At 38.5% G+C, this 18389-nt stretch overlaps 1 protein-coding gene across 8 annotated transcripts in view; it reads left to right on the forward strand.

The window, feature by feature from the left end:
- MBTD1 (mbt domain containing 1) overlaps positions 1-18389 on the forward strand; it is a 67397-nt gene that overhangs the window by 29416 nt on the left and 19592 nt on the right. For 5 of the 8 annotated variants that reach the window (XR_002144030.2, XM_034641535.1, XM_034641536.1 and 2 more), the window contains 8 exons: positions 1474-1613; positions 2909-3023; positions 3847-3932; positions 14123-14240; positions 16701-16835; positions 17120-17208; positions 17422-17656; positions 18256-18311. Coding sequence is in view for 7 of the 8 variants with exons in the window: in XM_034641535.1 (XP_034497426.1) it covers positions 1474-1613; positions 2909-3023; positions 3847-3932; positions 14123-14240; positions 16701-16835; positions 17120-17208; positions 17422-17656; positions 18256-18311 (974 nt within the window). In the remaining variant the exon portion in view is untranslated. The remainder of the gene's footprint in view (positions 1-1473; positions 1614-2908; positions 3024-3846; positions 3933-14122; positions 14241-16700; positions 16836-17119; positions 17209-17421; positions 17657-18255; positions 18312-18389) is intronic. The other 3 variants (XM_011233318.3, XM_011233319.3, XM_034641533.1) reach the window with 3 other exon arrangements.

Below are 18389 nucleotides of genomic sequence, written 5' to 3' on the forward strand. Positions count from 1 at the left end.
ATGTAAAACCTAAAACTAGAAGAAAACATAGGGGAAAAGCTTTTTGACACTGGTCTTGGCAGTGATTTCTTGGTTTAGACACAAAAGCAGAAGTAACAAAAGCAAAAATAAATAAATGGGACTACATCAAACTAAGGATGTCTGCACAGTAATGGAAGCAGTAAATTGAAAAGGCATCTTATAGAATGGGAAAAGAAATATTTGCAAATCATACCCGATAAAGAACTCCTACAACTCAGTAGCAAAAAAAAACAAATAAAAGATGGACAAGGACCTGAATAGACATTTTTCCTAAGAAGACATACAGATGGCTTACAGGTACATGAAAAGGGCTCAGCATCGCTAATTATCAGGAAAATACTGATCAAAACCATAATGAGATGCCACTTTACACCTGTTGGGATGACTTACCAAAATGATAAAAGAGATAACAAATGTTGGTGAGGATGTGCAGAAAGGGAAACTCTTATACACTGCTGGTGGGACTGTAAATTGGTATATAGCCATTACAGAACACAGTAGGTAGAGCGATTCCTCAAAAAAATTGAAACTAGAACTGTCATAACCTAGCAGTCCCACTCCCAGGTACATATCTGTTTATTTATCCAGTTCTTGTGACCCCTCTTCTAATTCTGCCTTTCAGATTGTTGTCCATTATGCGAATTTACTAAAGAGGCACATTAGTAGTCAGTCTTGTTTTCCTCTGTTATCAAAGAGAATAATCAAGCACTTACCTCAAGCTTTGAACCCGTCCTTTCCTTCTTGTCCTCTGAACGTAACTTGAAAAATCTGTGTATTACCCTTAGCATTTTTCCAAGACTTGGCTCTTTCTCGGTTGCTGTCTGTGTTAATCCTCAGTTGCTGTCTGTGTTAATCCTCAGTTGCGTTGCACTCCTTTTCATCTTTTGTTTATAATCCTTTCAGGAGGCTAGAGCTCTTAGTGTATGTGAAAATGCCCGGCGCATGGTGAGCACTAAGGACGTGGAAGTGGGAACTGCTTTGTATTTGTTTGTGGGTTTAGACCCTTTGGAAAGCCTGTTAGACTTCAAGCTACGGTCAGACTCTCTGGAGCCGTAGCCATGGCATCATACCAGTCTTTTCTCTAACTTTTGTGGAGGGTTTTCCATCATTTGTGTAACAGAAGACATTTCCTGTCGGTTTACTGTTGAAATTCAAACCTTTGGATAATAAGTGATTAAAACTGTTAGGTAAAAAATGGTTTTCTTGGGGCGCCTGGGTAGCGCAGTCGTTAAGCATCTGCCTTCGGCTCAGGACGTGATCTCGGCGTTCCGGGATCGAGTCCCACATCGGGCTCCTCTGCTAGGAGCCTGCTTCTTTCTCTCCCAGTCCCCTGCTGTGTTCCCTCTCTCGCTGTCTGTCTCTCTGTCACATAAATAAATTTAAAAAATCTAAAAAAAAAAAAATGGTTTTCTTATATGATCATGACACCAGTGTTTTTATTTTCTTAATTAGCTACCTGTGAAATGTGTGGGATGGTTGGTGTGCGAGATGCATTTTACTCCAAAACAAAGCGTTTCTGCAGCGTTTCATGTTCACGAAGCTATTCGTCAAACTCCAAGAAGGCAAGCATTTTGGCCAGACTTCAGGTAACGGTACAGAAACCTTCTTATTCTTTATATCTGTTATTTCTATGGCTTTCACTGTTTATCTGTCATTTGATTGTGATTCACTGCACTCCACTTCACCCAGTTGGCCATTTACCACTTTATACCCCACACTTTTTTTTTGAAATATGTGGTCCCCAGAGTTTGCTCAGTCCATAAAATTGAACAGCTCTTATAAATAGACAAGGTATGCTATCCAAAGTAAACTATGAACTGTGTGTATAAGTGAATGAAAAATACTTGCTCTTTTTCTAAATAAATAGAAATATAATAAGCACCTTGTTATATACAGAAACTGAGGCCATTTTTCCCCCTTGTTTTCTTTTGAGTTAACATCAAGGTGGAATCATTCAGTATTTTGGGGGGAAATGACTTACCCTTTGGTATTATTTCTCCATCATCTTTGCTTTGTACTTTTGATTGGAACCGATTTGATACCTTGAACAAATGTTTGGTTAATCCAACTCACCTTTTTGAAAACGTTCATGGTATAAAAAGAAATTCATCTTTCTTTAAGTGTACATCAATGCCTACAAAATGGAGATTTGACCATTTGACTAAGTTGTTACTCTTGTAGCATATAAACAATGTTCTTAAGGCATTTAACTGATTTCTGTAATATATTTGATCACATTTATCTTACTCTCCTTTAACTTGTTGTGATCATTACGTAACCCTGAAAGGATGATATAAATTCCCCAAATTAAGGAAATACATCACTTAGATGTATTTCTGTATTTCAGATAGACAGTACGTAAGATCCTGAGCAGTGGTCTATACCCAAATGGATGGCAGTTTGTCACACTGTGAATTTGGCCCATGATCATTTTGTCATTGATCTTTTGCGTTAGCACTAAAGGTATAAACCTCAGTCACTTGCTCTTTAAACATTAAATTATCTTCTCTTACCATATAAATAGCAATGCTTGGCAACCTGCATGAGTGAATAACCACTGGTTTTATCTAGTATAAGAAGGAATCAAGTATCCACCAAGCCTGTATTTTAACATCTTATGGGATATAATTTTTTATTAACATATTAATTTGCATATTGCTATTTTAGTCTGTGTCAGCTCTGCTACCCATGTTAGATATCTACATTGTAGCAGAACTCCAGAAAACATTTCTCATGTTAAAATTCCTTGTATGTTTCCTCTGCTTTAATAATTTTCTAAACCCTTGATGTTACTTAAGCAGAATGAGTAGTATGCAATCAGGTTAATTTTTTCGGTGGGGGGGGTGGATGAAAAAGAATCCTATTTACTTAACTCTTCTTGTTTTAGGGTAAGCCTCCAACAAAGAAAGCAAAAGTTCTTCAGAAACAACCTTTAGTTGCTAAACTAGCCGCATATGCTCAGTATCAAGCTACCTTGCAAAATCAAGCAAAGACTAAAGCAGGTAATATCGGTGAATGTAATAGAGGTAAAATATTTGATACTGATTCATCTAGTTTGAGTTAATGACATTTTAATTTTGGACTTTGTTAACTAAGCTATATCTAGGCCCTACTAGTACATTATGACATTAGGCTTCCTGATGATGGTTTTGGTTTCAGTAAATTATTCTAGAAGAGAGTAGTTGTGTTCACAAGTCCATAGTGCTTGGGGCAGTATCTTTAACATTTTTTATTTGGCTTATTATTTTCTCTGTACAGGTTCTCTATGCTGTGGATGGTGGGGAGCATTGTGGAGATAAAAAGCAAATAGGACATTTAGCAGGCTTTGAAGGGAGCAGGGAGAAGAGAGTAGTAAGAGGAAGAGTTGAGGAAAGGATCGTTTCTAATAGAAAATTCTACAGAGCAGAAGCAGGGAGACATAGCAGGGAGTAAAGCAATGAAAAACCCTCATGAAGGTATCAGTGGCAGATACCGGGTAGAGATCTCATTGAGGTACCCAGTAAAAGCTGCTTGGGAATAAAAACCCAAAAGCAGCCATGGCGTTCCTTGAACACTTCTGCTCTAAGCTGTTCTTTGCTACTGATTACTGAAGAGCTCTTTCTTACTTCACTTCCCAAGCAGCTTATGCTATGTATGGAAGACCTAAACTGCTGTTTGTTTGCAGATAATGATCTATACAAAAGTTCATGTTTATTTAGAAAAGTTCTCAGATCTTTACAGGAAAAAAAAAACTTTCTTTCAAGGTGATAATTTTATATCATGTCACATTTTCTTATAAATAACAGGTTTGAGAATTGTAATATATCTAAATTTATTTTTTTTCAGCAGCAGTCTCCATGGAAGGCTTCAGCTGGGGTAACTACATCAATAGCAATAGCTTTATAGCAGCTCCAGTTACCTGCTTTAAACATGTGAGTATGGAATTTCTCACCTCCTATTGAAATACTTAGCCATGGTTTAAAGCTGAAGATACAATAACACCTACATGTCTTGTCTTTAGAAGATCTTTATTTTATACATTGTCATAAAAATGTTTCTTTTTTATTATACTTATTAGTAATAAAAATAATTTCTAGAAGTTTTACAAGTAAAAGCATCCTTTAAAGAAATTACAATATGCAATTGTTCGAATATGGAAAAGTACTAGTCTCCTCTAATTTTCATGTTAAACTGAACCATATACAGTTGCTGGCTTTGTATATCATGTGTGTTGGCAATGTCGTATGGCTCAATGTAGTACAAACCATCCATCGTGCATGTTACCTAAATCTTTGTGATCTGACCTGGTAATTCGGAAAAGGAAGGATCTTTCTTCCAGTTATGTTTTTGTCTCCAAAGGTAAAATCACAAAAACAAAGAAGGAACTATTAGTAATAGAGCGCTGTGAACTGAAAAATGTGGTACATACTGGAAAACCCTTTGCAGGATGTTCTTTTTGGCAAGTAGATTCTTACAGAGAATATGAAGTAATTCAGAATTATGTTAATAATGTTATCAGAGGGGCGCCTGGGTGGCACAGTGGTTGGGCGTCTGCCTTCACCTCAGGGCGTGATCCCGGCATTGTGGGATCAAGCCCCACATCAGGCTCCTCCGCTATGAGCCTGCTTCTTCCTCTCCCACTCCCCCTGCTTGTGTTCCCTCTCTCGCTTGGCTGTCTCTATCTCTGTCGAATAAATAAATAAAATCTTTAAAAAAAAAGTTATCAGAAGATACGTTTATTCCTTTTGATCCTCTTCCTTTTTGTTCAGTGATCTATGATTTATTCTCTCCAAAACTTTTTTGACCTTACTACAAGTTTAATTGATATTTAAAGGTTTTATCTGCTATGAAAAAAATTCTGTCTGCTACTGACTGTGTACAAAAAGAAAAGAGAATTTAGAAAATTAATGAATGATGGGGCACCTGGGTGGCTCAGTCATTAAGCGTCTGCCTTTGGCTCAGGGCATGATCCCAGGGTCCTGGGATCAAGCCCCGCATCGGGCTCCCTGCTCTGCTGGGAGCCTGCTGCTTCCCCTCCCACTCCCCCTGCTTGTGTTACCTCTCTAACTGGCTGTCTCTCTCTCTTTCAAATAAATAAATAAATCTTTTTTTAAAAGAGAAAAGAAAATTAGTGAATGAAATTTTGCTTACGCTGAACATTTTGTTAAGTTAGGATTTCACTTTTAAATAACAGCATGTGGGGGCGCCTGGGTGGCGCAGTCGTTAAGCGTCTGCCTTCGGCTCAGGGCGTGATCTCGGCGTTCTGGGATCGAGCCCCACGTCAGGCTTCTCCACTGGGAGCCTGCTTCTTCCTCTCCCACTCCCCCTGCTGTCTCTCTCTAATAAATAAATAAACCTTTAAATAAATAAATAAATAAACCAGTAACTAACTAACTAACTAACAGCATGTGGACAAAACTGAGCTTAAGTTCTTGTTGTGGAAACCCAAATGCATTTTTGCATTTTCATTTGTTCACGGCCAGTACAGACTCTTGATCAAGGCCAAGCATCTGAAATCAGTGGTAGAAATATAAACTAAAGCTGAGTTCATTCACTTGTTAGTTTTTTTTCCTGGGAGTACAGATGTTCATCCCTTAGCTGGTGGCATGCTGACTGTCTAAAGCAGCCTAAGTGGGATCCTAGATACTTTACTCAGTGTACAGTATAGTGACATACTTTACCATAAGTTGGATAGTAGTGTCACATTTGTGAAATAGATTAAATAAATACACAGCAACAGCAACATTAAAGAGAATTGCAAAGCAGATCTTTCTCTCTCTATAGTTCTTTCTGCTTTTGAGAAACTCAAACTCAGATTAAGTTCTCAGTTATAACTCCTTCATCCCAGATACCTGGAACATTTGTTGTCTCTTCTGAATAGCCTTTATCTCTTTTCCTACCTTTAATTTAATATTCTGGGGGTTTTGTATATATTGATACCATATACTGTGTAAAGCTATGTTATGTAAGTAGTCAGGGTATTTTTTTAAAGGCGTTTCAAAATCCCAAAAGCATATTTTATTTCATGTCCGTGTCTATTAAAGTTCTTTGTAAGAAAATCTCTCTTATAATAATGAAACTGATTTTGTTTTCAACTCTGCTTTTTTAAGATTAAAGTGTTCTATCATATAGATTAGAGCAGCTAGCCTTATTGTCTTATTAATAACGATATTGTGCAGGCTCCCGGTTCTCGCTCAGAAGCACAGCATCTGGGGCGCCTGGGTGGCACAGCGGTTAAGCGTCTGCCTTCGGCTCAGGGCGTGATCCCGGTGTTATGGGATCGAGCCCCACATCAGGCTCCTCTACTATGAGCCTGCTTCTTCCTCTCCCACTCCCCCTGCTTGTGTTCCCTCTCTCGCTGGCTGCCTCTATCTCTGTCAAATGAATAAATAAAATCTTAAAAAAAAAAAAAAGAGAAAACTATAAAAAAATAAAAAAAAGAAGCACAGCATCTGTCACCCAGTGTCTTCCTGCTCCACTCATCTTTCTTTACTGCCTTTTTCTCATCGAGTAGGAAAGCAACTGATACCGGTAATTTCTTAGTTTATTTTAGTACAGATGAGTTTGCTTTGTTGCCTTAACCAGCATCTTCACTTGAAGCCATTTGGTTTCCATCAGACCTCATGCTACACTTGATTTTGTCCTTCAGAGAGGACTCTTCCTAGTTCTTCCCCCAAGTAGTTCTCTAGGTCTCCAAGGAGAGTTACTGGCTTTGGCTTTAGAAAGTCTGTTGTCAGGTGCTGCTGGGAGCGCAAGGCCCTGCCTCGTTTCATCCATCTTATCTTCTAAGACTCAACCCCCCGCCCTAACACTGGTTCATCAGTAAGGCCCACTTCCTGCAGACTCCACCTGTGCCTTGTCCCCAACTTGCACACAGGTTGGGAGCCTTTTCCTGCTCATGGGGGATTCTTTTTCAAACATAATTTTAAGAAACATTCAGTGTGTAACATGGAAACAGAACTGTGCTGATTGAACCAAGAATTGGGGCTGGGAGCAGTGTCAGAGCCTTGAGTGTCTTGCTTCTTTAACATAACCGGACCTCTTCAGGAGTAAGGATCACAGGTAAGCAAACACTTTCTATTTCCTGGCACTTAAGTATGATTGTAATTAGTTCTAAAATCACAAGATTTCAGGAGTGGAGCTCTTTTTCCCCCAGTCTATCTTTAAACTTCTAAGAATGAAGTTTCTGCAAAGTGTATCGTAGGACTGTGTCCTCTCTGATAGTTGCTGTAGTAATGCACACTGCTTTCTACTCAGTCACTCGGTTACAGCAATGTTGACATTTTTTATAATTAGCAAAGGAAATTGAGCCTCAGCTGTTATTAAATATACCTACTTCAAATCTGTATATCATGATTGCCGTGTGTCTAGTATAACTTTAATTTTGTCTAGGTGGTAGTTTGGAAGTTTGGAGACTTTTTCTTTTTTTTTTTTGGCTTTTGGTTTTTGTTTTTTGGGGGGTTGTTTGTTTGTTTAAGCTTCAGAATTACTACTCTTTTCCCTAATAGACATAGTTAGGATAAGAGGAAGCTACACTGATTGATCTAGCAAGGGTGGGGTGGGGTGGCCAGAGCCTTGGCTCTCATCCTTGGCTTCCCCTTCCTTGGCAGTCTCAGAAGTTGGAAACCACTGAATTAGGTAATAACACTTTTAATTAATCCAAAATCATGTGGTCACAAAACTGTAAAGTATCTTAAAAATCATCTAGTTCATCTCATCCATCTCTTGTTGTAAATGAAACTCTTGTTACTTTTTTCAGTAGCCAGATTATATTTCAGTTTTGGGCTTTACCCTGCTTTCCATAATTTAAAGTTTTCTAGTTTTGTTTTGTTTTTTAATGTAGTTTTTAAGTAAGCCCTCATAAGAAAAACGCTCCTGCGTTTCTTTTACTCATGTACTGCTACCACACAATATTTCTGACACCAGGTGAGCAGGTTTTCCACACATCAAGTAATTCTCTAACCCCAGCTGGGTGTCTGACAATTCAGCTCAATTCTGACACTGTCTGCCTGGAGTTAGCATCATATCCCTCAGGTTAAGGGCTCAGTCCCACAAGACTAGCCCCACGTCAGATACCAATACGAAGTCCCAGTTGTTACCAACTGGCTCTAAATCAGGGTTCCCATGACCTGCTCCTTGGGCTCAATAATTTGCTAGAATGGCTTACAGAACTCAGGGAAATAAATCCTTACATTTGCCAGTTTATTGTAAAGTATAATAAATAGTACAGGTGAACAGCCAGATGAAAAGATAGGTAAGTCAAGGTTGTGAGAAAGGGCATGGAACTTCATGCCCTCTCTGGGTGTGCCACTCTCCTAGCACCCCCACGTGATCACCAACCCAGAAGCTCTCTGAACCCCATATACAGATTTCTTTCACTATCCGAAAATCCGCTTTACACGACTTCACTTTTACGAAAGGCCTGCATTGGTACCTGTTTTCACCAACCAAAAGAAATCAGAAATGGATTTTTGCTTTCAGGAAACAGAAAGTGCTTTCTCACCTTACGCCATCTTGGCTTAAAAAAGGTTTTATGGTTATAGTTATGATTTTATCTACTTTCGGGTGGCAGGGGAAGCCTATATTTTGGGATTCTGATGAGGGCTTCATAGTATAGATCTGACCAGTCATGAACTCAGTCTCCACACTCTCTCCCTTTCCCAGAGGATGGGGACTGGGGCCAGTGGTTCTAAGCTTCTACTCATAGGCTGGTCTTTCTGGCAACCAGCCCCCATCCTGAGGCTGTCTAGGAACCTACCCAGAGTCTCCTCATTAGAACAAAAGTGCTCCTATCACTTAAGAGATTCCAAAGGATTTAGGAGCTGGATGTCAGGACCAAGGTTAGAGACCGATGAGAACAAAAGGTGCTCCCTGGTGCTCTTATCACTTAGGAAATGACAGGTTTTAAGAGCTCTGTGCCAGGAACAAGGGGCAGAGATGGATAGGTATATATCAGACAGAAATAAATAAATATAGATATATATATATATAGTGAAACTCACGCTCCATTTCTCAAGTATGTGTATATGTGTGTGTATATATATATATATATATATACATTTTTTTCCTTTTTTTTTTTTTTAAAGATTTTATTTATTTATTCGACAGAGAAAGAGACAGCCAGCGAGAGAGGGAACACAAGCAGGGGGNTACATTTTTTTCCTTTTTTTTTTTTTTTAAAGATTTTATTTATTTATTCGACAGAGAAAGAGACAGCCAGCGAGAGAGGGAACACAAGCAGGGGGAGTGGGAGAGGAAGAAGCAGGCTCATAGAGAAGAGCCTGATGTGGGGCTCGATCCCACAATGCCGGGATCACGCCCTGAGCCGAAGGCAGACGCTTAAACTCTGTGCCACCCAGGCGCCCCTTTTTTCCTATTTTTTATATATATTTCCTATTTTTTCACAGCCTCTAAAAGCAGTATCTATATCTATCCTAACTGTGGAAAAATCCAAACTGTGACTGCAGTATCAGTGCCAGTTAGGTGCACTGTATACAATCATGAGATTCACAGGTGATTTTCTTCTAGTAATTTATGTTTGAACACAAGAGAGCCTCCAGTTGATCGATGTGTGTGCAGAACATTGACCTGTAAAGTATTCTGATTTTTTTGAAAGACCGTAGTCTTTTTTTATTTATTTATTTTTATTTTTTTAAAGATTTTATTTTACTTATTTATTTTAGAGATAGAGGGCACAAGTTGGGGGAGATGCTGAGAGGGGGTGGGAAAGAATCTTAAGCAGACTCTGTGCTGAATCCAGAGCCCAACATGGGGCTCAGTCTCACAACCTTGAGATCATGACCTGAGCCCAAACCAAGAGTTGGATGCATAACTGTCTGAGCCACCCAGGCCCCCCAAGACTGTAGTCTTTCCAATTGAAGCAGTCCTATTTCCCGTTACTTGCCTTTTAAAATCGAGTAAAACATTTTTTTCTAGACATTAACAGCACAGGCCAAAATGTGCTAATATCAAGTAGAGGTGAAACGTAAATCAATCCTTTAGTCATGTATTTAGAGACTTGAGGTTGCTTTCATTTGATACTGGACTATATACTCTGGTGCCTTGTTGATAACTCACTGCTATGATCAGAAGTCATCCTACTACTTTCTCCCTTGATAATAGTTATAGTTTTGTTATTTTTTTGTACACACGTATACCATAACTTAAAAGCTGACTTCACTGCCTCCACAAATATACCTGGTATCACTTACATGGTATATTCTAATCCTCTCTTTGACACCTGACCTGTATGCCAGGTGTTTTGAGAAGGTAAGGTTATCCGCACTGGTTTGCAACAAGTGTACAAGTATATTTTTGGATTTCAAGATCAAAAACAAAAGTCTTTTTGTTTGCATATGTACAATGACATAGTTTCTCTTTATAGTAAAACTCATGCTCCATTTCTCAAGTATGTGTTTATTAGTAAAATATTCCATTTCAAGTAAAATTATTTTTTGGCTTTTTTCCCCTAGCCTTGACCACACATACACACGACTCCACTGAAAGTTGAAGATAAATATTCGTGTCTGTTCTCACTAAAGTTAGAATCTTCAGTATGTCATCCTAGATTGCAGAATTAATTCCTAATGGAAATGAAACTTCAGTTCGTTTCTGGCACTTTTTAGTGCTTCATCTGGGTTAGCTGTCACTGGTCTTGCCATGATAGAATTTCTACAGGAAAACAGTGGACTCTAGTATGATAAAAATCACCTGTCTTTTTTTTTTAAGTTTAAAGAAAGCCCAAATAATCTAGATTGTTTTAATTTTGGTCTGTTTTCTAAAGTGGTTCTTGATTTTCTATTTGGATCTCCTGATTCTTACCCAGTATTGGTTTAATACATTGTTGGTTTTTTTACTTGTGGGCTATTTTATGCCTTTCAAATTAGTAGCCATTGCTTCCTATCCCTTTTGACACACACACCGCATTCTCCCATTCCTAATCTTGCTGCCACCCCACGCATCCCATTTTCCTTTTATACTCTACTACACTAGCCCCCTCATCCTGCTGCCACCACCTCAAAAAGTAGATTCTGGTCTCAAAGCAAAAGGTGAGTGGACTTTCTGGAGAAAGAGGGAACAATTTTTTCGTATTTCAATCTGCCAGTTCCAGCAAGTAGCATTTAGGAGTTCTACTTTCTTTCCAGTTAATTTTCTATAATGTTTTTTCCCTTTTAGGCCACAAAATACTTCATCTTTCTCTATTGGATGAACTTTAATAATCATATGCCTGCTAGTCTTTCATTGGTGGCTTTTTGTTCATTTGTCATACACCATCATTGGGTTAGATTCTTTCTTGGTTACCTGTGTGCAACTTCAGGGCTAACCTCTGCCCACTTGTTGAAGATCGTGGGTGGTTATCAAAATAGGTTGGCAGTTCTGTGAAGGGAAATTTGTATTTCTGCCATGAAGCATCATATGTGCAGTGTATCGGCCCTCTGAGAGTCTAGCCATCTGGGCTGTTGGACTATCTGGGAATGTTCTTGAAATGCAGAAAATAAGACTTCCCACCCAGTTATTTTTTTTATAGATGACAGTCAGATGGAGGTTATCATTCATTTGTGCTGGGGAGCCCTCAGCATTTGGATTTGGCCATGTCCTGCAGGACCTGATGACAGCTTACCTTGCAGGGAAGGAGAGTCGCTCCCAGATAGCCCTCACGAGTGGCCCTGGAGCAGGAAGTGGTGAAGCAGATCTTCCTGATTTGGGAGGAGCCTGAGGTGGACCTCTCGTCCTGAGTCTGGAAGGTAAATTTGTTGTTACCTGTAAATTATGGTTCTGCTAGTTCATGCTATGCCAATCCAGACTTTCAGAGGTATCCCTCCTGCCAGCAAGAGAAGACAGATGACTTGGATGAAGATGGCTGTCAAGCCCTGGGTCATTTAGTCTTCCACACTTAAGAGTATTCATTTTAAACAAAAGGGCAGATGTATCTGTGAAAATTACCTTATTATTTCAGCACATTGAGCACATGCTACATAGAAACTATGGTGCTCTTTTTTGTTGTTGTTTTTGTTTCTTCATTTTTTGTTTCTTAGAGTGAACCATATGGATTGGTTTAAGAGGGCCTAGCAGAACCACAACCTTACAGGCAAGAACAAATGTCACTTTCTGCTACTTTCTCCTATACCAATCCAGACTGTAGGGACAAAAACATAATATCCCCCAATAAAGTGAATATTATCCTCATTTTTTAAGTGAGCATATTGACACTTCATTTTCTTTAATAAACTGTGACTAAAAGTTATTTTCTGCAAATAATTGTTAAAGAAAAAAAGTTGGTGAAATTGTCGTATCTAGCTCTAAGAGGAGTACTCTCTGCCAACTTCACTTAGCAGTGTGCCAACCTAACCCCCAATTTATCAGCATAGCCGTGCTTTATTCTCGACAAAAAATAAACCCATTCCACAAGATTTGGCAGCCAAACAAAGAGGGGTGGATACCCTGCCTTAATTTAGTGCATACATTTAGCTTCATCTGTCTGCTCTAATTGGTTCATCCTCACGGAAATGAAAACATGGTCTTTATGTTAATGTGTCTTAGCTTAATCTACGTTACCTCTCATCCTTCCAGCCTCTCCTTTTCTGATCATACCTGCTGGCAATAGGGATGGCCCTACAGTCTAGAATGATATAGGGGGAGATAGCAGAACCTGAAGAGTCCAGTCTTTCAGTTCAAAAACAGCAGAAAGAGGTAGTCAAAATGGATGTATTGTTTTTTTTGCACAGCTTCAGGGAGATCGTTACATGTACCCTTCCAGAATCACAAATATTGGAGATAGGCCACTGTCTCCAAGTTACTAAGGCATGTTCATTGCTTGTGCTACTTAAAGTAAGAGCCATAATTTTATTCTGTCTTTGGTGTCCAGATTTACTCTAGTTCAGGATTATTTGACCTTTTCTTCCTCTCCTTCAGAAATGTCATGAACTGTTTGTTGGTAGGATAGGGGTTGAGTACTGTTTTAGGCTAATCCTCCTGTTGGGTTGGCATCCACCAAAGTATGAGAAGCCTTGCGAGGAAGACATTTACCCAATGTTCAAATTGGCTAGATCGTGTAACTCTTAGATGTCTTTATTTGGTTATCTTTGAGCTCTGAAGCTGTTTTGTCTTCTTCTGATTTGTTCGTAATATCAGGTCTTTTATAACCTTACCCAGTCCTTTTCTCTATGTTCAAGGTTCTAAATTATATTTAACGAGGAGCTGATTGTCAAGGTCACAGAGACTGTTTAGTATTATCAGCATTTATATTCCTAAATTCACTTATTTGATTTAATTAACCATTGCATAAACTTCAAATAATTGTAAATGGCCTCAAGTTTTAAAGATTAAAATGTAATAGAAATTGTAATTTGGGCATGTTAGACTTGGAAAAATCTCTTCATGATGCTCATTTGTAATCAGCTTTCTGAGTCCCCATCCTAAACATGTGGTGTGGAGGCTAGTGATTACCAGTTCTAACATTGAACGTTTCCTCTTTGTTTAGAAATAATAAATTATTTAACAATTTATCTTGGTATGCATCTCCAAAAACTCTTCAACTCCACCTTTTTAATAACTTTATCTGGTGCTTTTGCCATGTCTGTTTTAACAGAGACTATGTTTCTGTTTTATGTATTTAAGTTGGAAATACAGATAACTAAGTTTTGTTTCTCCCGTTATTGGAAAGCACATTGCTGATTGGAATTATTTTTCTTTCTGCTCTTTGGACAGACCCTTTAAAATTAGGTTAAGGTAAAAGTGTGTTCATTCAGCGTATATTAAAAATAACAAGTTTCTTTGCTTTATCCTGTGAAATCTATTGAGTTTGTGAAATCTATTGAGTTTGTGATAGCTTTTACAAAAATTGCTGCTCAGGTCTTAAATTAGGACAGTGTTGAATTTTGAAGTTGACATGGATCTTTTCTAATATATGTGAAATTCTCTTCGTCTTGAGCTTGCCCCTGACACTGGCTTTTTCCAAATAGAATTCTGTGAAAAGGAAAATAACTATTTTTAGAGAAAAATGAATGAATTAAATAGCATTTTTTATTTAATATGTCTGTTATTGATGGGAATGCTTATTTTAAATAATGTGTTTTGGACTTTATGTTAATAATATGATAACTTAATAATTTTTATATGACAGGCACCTATGGGGACCTGCTGGGGTGATATCTCAGAAAATGTGAGAGTAGAAGTTCCCAATACAGACTGCAGCCTACCTACCAAAGTCTTCTGGATTGCTGGAATTGTAAAATTAGCAGGTGAAAGCACACATAATAATTTACCAGAAAATGCCAGTTATGTTTTTGTAACTTGTAAGAAAGCGTATTTGTAAATTTCCGAGCTATTGCCAAGTAAATGATAAATACGATAAAAGGGCAGAGGTTAGCAAAAAAAAAATTTTATAAAAAAATAAGACGGTAAATACTTTTAGCTTTGTGGGCATTACAGTCTCTGTCACAATTCCTCAGCTCAACCATCGTAGCAAGAAATCAGCCGTAGCAATACATAAATGAGTAGGCATGGCTGTGTGATAGGGACACTTCATTTACAAGCACTGAAATTTGAATTGTATATAACTGTCACATATCATGAAATGTTACTCTTCCTTTGATTTTTTTCAACCATTTAAAAGTGTAAAACCATTCTGAAATGGCAGACTATAAGGCAATAGGCCAGATTGTGGGCCGTTATGTAGTTTGCCAAACTCTGGTATAGGGAAATGCTTTGAAAAGTAACAGAAAGTTGAGGTGCTAAGAAGAGTGATAAGGTCCATAATACCAAAAGTAAACTAGTGTTGATAATTTCATGTATCTTGGGTTCTTTTTCTTCACTCCCACTGCTTCTATGTACCCTAGTCTTTGTTACCTTATTGCTCATCACATAAATGCATTAGGTATGTACTGTGTTGGACACTATGGGCAGGTGATGTGCAGAAGCATGAGACCTCGTTTATCCCGTGAGCTGCCATCTGCCAAATGCTGACTGCATTTATGATGAGGCACTCAGTGAGTGGTACCGTAGGGCACTGTATCGGGTGGCAGGGGTCGGGGGTGCAGCCACTCAGATAAGTTGTCCTTAAATTAGTCAGAGGTATCTAATGCATCCTACTCTTTCTATTCCTCTCTCCAGCCATTCTCCCCCAAACACCCTGCACACTGCTCACTATGTACTGCTGACAGACTTGATTTACTAAAGATGATCTGCTATTTTTCTTCTCAGCCATCTTTTTTTTTTTTTTTTTTTTTTTTGGTCTGCTCAAGCATCTTTAATCGCTTCTTTGTCCTTAAGGAATCGAGATGGTCGACATTTACAGCTATTGACGAGTTGCTCCATAGACCACTGGCCAAAGTTTTCATTGTTTCCCAACAGAAATGCTATCCGTGTTCTGATGAGGCGAGTTCTCCCTCCTCCCTCATAGAGCATGTTAGCACCTCTGTGCCTTGGCACAGACATTTTACCCAATTCAGTTCCCAGCTTTTTCTTGAAACATTCCCCCAGCTGTACAAGCAATCTCTAAATGCTTGGATTGTTCTCTACACCGTATTTTAAAACAACATATTCTTTCTGTCCTAGATGTTTAAGCCAGTTGCATTTAAATAGCTCTAAAGATCAATGTGTTTAATATCCAAGAATTATTTCTACCTTCCATCTCCAATTTTACATTTCGATTTTATCTAATTGCATCATAGATCTTATTTTAAGCCACTTTAATGACGTTTTAGAATTGAGCCTGATGTTAATCATGAACTAAGAGCTCAGCAACAGTTGGCAAACTCATGAATTATTCTGTGAATTACTGAATTTTAAAACTAAAGGTTTAATGCTATAAATTTTCATCATAGATCTTAACACATAAAAATGCTGACTGAATTTAGCTCCCTGCCTGGAATATAAGTTTGTTGGACCTGTTTTATTCCCCTGAAGGCCTTAAATTAAATTGTAATCTGCTACCAACAGAAGGTTTATTAAATTATACACAGGATAGATCATACTTTTTTTTTTGTTCTTTCTAAGAAGGAAGGCTTCACGTTTGCTTAGTACGTACAGTCTTTTTAAGTCCTTTCACATACTTTTTATTTGTGTTTATTGAATTTTTTTACCAAACATCTTCACATTTTATTTCCAAAAAAATAGGACAGAAAAAATTAGACGCTTGAGGTAGCTACCTCCAAATTATCCAAAAATATTTTCTCATCAATTAGGTAGACAAAGCAGTTTCTTTGAAATGTTACTTAACTGGATTTCTGTAACTTGACAAGGTTTTACTCATTTACCATAACCTTCTTTCTTTTATTTTCAAAACTACACATTCTGATAGGACTTTCCCCACCCCTGTTTCCAGTGAGAATTTCTTTTCTAGAATTGAAGAAACTGGGGGTAAAATTAAAATACATTAAAAGGGGGGAAGCCATGCTCTCAAAACAGTTAAACTAATGACGTTATACAAACGGTCCTCACAGTTTGATCAGTATACCAGTAGCAGCAGCTTCACCTGGGGACTTGTTAGAAATGCCTGTTCTCACACTGCCCCCAGTTCTGCTAACTCAGTCTCAGAGTTGGGGGAGTGGGGAAGGGTGCAGCCGTCTGTCTGCTTACACGCCCTACACGGGATTCTACTGGGGGTGCACGCTAACATCTGGCACCCAGTGCCTGCAGCTAGGTCCTCTTCTCTTTCATTTCATTTTCTTATTATGTGGTGATGGGTTTGTTGGTTTCAGGTTACAACGCCCTTTTAAGATATGAAGGATTTGAAAATGACCCCGGGCTGGACTTCTGGTGCAATGTCTGTGGCTCTGACATCCATCCAGTTGGCTGGTGTGCAGCCAGTGGAAAACCTCTTGTCCCTCCTAGAAGTAAGCGGCCTCTTTACCCCTACTGTAATTAAAATACGTGTACTTCCGTGCAGTGTCACACACAGTAATATTCAAGTGATGTCAGCATTACAGTAATACTTTTTGGTTTCACGTAACTCATATGCTGGCAAGATATACTTGTTTTCTCTATTTTTGTTACTCTTCTGCAGAACCTTAATACTCTGAATTGCAGGGAAAATTGTTGTGATTTAAAAAAAAAAAAATAGTTGATGAAGCACTTCTACTCTTTGCTAAAGTGTAACTGGTTATTTCTTTTGTTTTAGCTATTCAGCATAAGTATACAAACTGGAAAGCTTTTCTAGTGAAACGACTTACTGGTGCCAAAACACTTCCTCCCGATTTCTCACAGAAGGTAAAGACAGGATCTTAGAAAGGACTGAAGTGTCGATTAAGAGCTCTAAAAAAGAAATAGCCTGGAAGTTTTTTAAGGAATTGTTTTAATTTAGTGAGCCAGACGGTCTAGTTAAATGTCAAGTGCACTCCGTATTTTTAATGGTGCGATGTTGGAATTATTTGTAAACCTTTGCCATGAATGCCGAATGGTTTTTGTCTGCTTTTGTTGAAGGTTACAGAGAGTATGCAGTACCCTTTCAAACCTTGCATGAGAGTGGAAGTGGTTGACAAGAGGCATTTGTGTCGCACACGAGTGGCAGTGGTGGAAAGTGTAATCGGAGGAAGATTGAGACTAGTGTACGAAGAGAGCGAAGATAGAACAGATGACTTCTGGTGTCATATGCACAGCCCGCTGATCCACCCTATCGGCTGGTCTCGAAGCATAGGCCATCGATTCAAGAGATCCGGTAAGCACCGGTGACAAGACCGCCTGTGGAAAACAGCATGGAGGCAAAATTGCACTACTTGGTTATTTTTTCTCTACAGAATAGCAGAGACCAGAAGTAGCATTCTAGTTGTCTGGGCTGCTCATTCCACCTTGATAGGGAAGGTTCACACGAGCATAGGAGGGTCCTGACTCCTTTATGTTCCTTCCGCTTGTTTCAATTTAAATAGAATGCACTTCTGGTCACAACAACATTTGTTGTCTTACACTTTTCCCAGCCAGCCCATTTGAAAGATCTAAAGGTAGCCTTTCCCTTTGCATTCAGTTCTAATCAAAAGAGCAAGATTAAATGTGGTTAGACTTAATACTGAACACATTAAAGCATACCTCCTAAGTTGTGATTCCCTAACTAGGGAATTGCCAGCATTCTGAATGTATTTAATAGCACATGTACTCTGAAGAGAGACTATTAGAGGATATTTTTCACCATAAATGTAGAAGGCATGCATTTCTGCCATGTTCTAGAGTATACATACCTTGTGAGTTTGAAACCTTCAAAGAAACGTGGTTTTTGGTCTTCTCACAAATGCTGACAGATTAGTATGTAACTTTTCCTTGTAGATATTACAAAGAAACAGGATGGACATTTTGATACACCACCACATTTATTTGCTAAGGTAAGAAGTTTTTATAAGAACCCTCATTTGTAAATTAGGTTTGAAAGAGGGTTGTGGGTTTTTTCCTAACATTATGGA

Source organism: Ailuropoda melanoleuca, chromosome 13 (genome assembly GCF_002007445.2).
Source record: "Ailuropoda melanoleuca isolate Jingjing chromosome 13, ASM200744v2, whole genome shotgun sequence".
Classification (NCBI taxonomy): domain Eukaryota; kingdom Metazoa; phylum Chordata; class Mammalia; order Carnivora; family Ursidae; genus Ailuropoda; species Ailuropoda melanoleuca.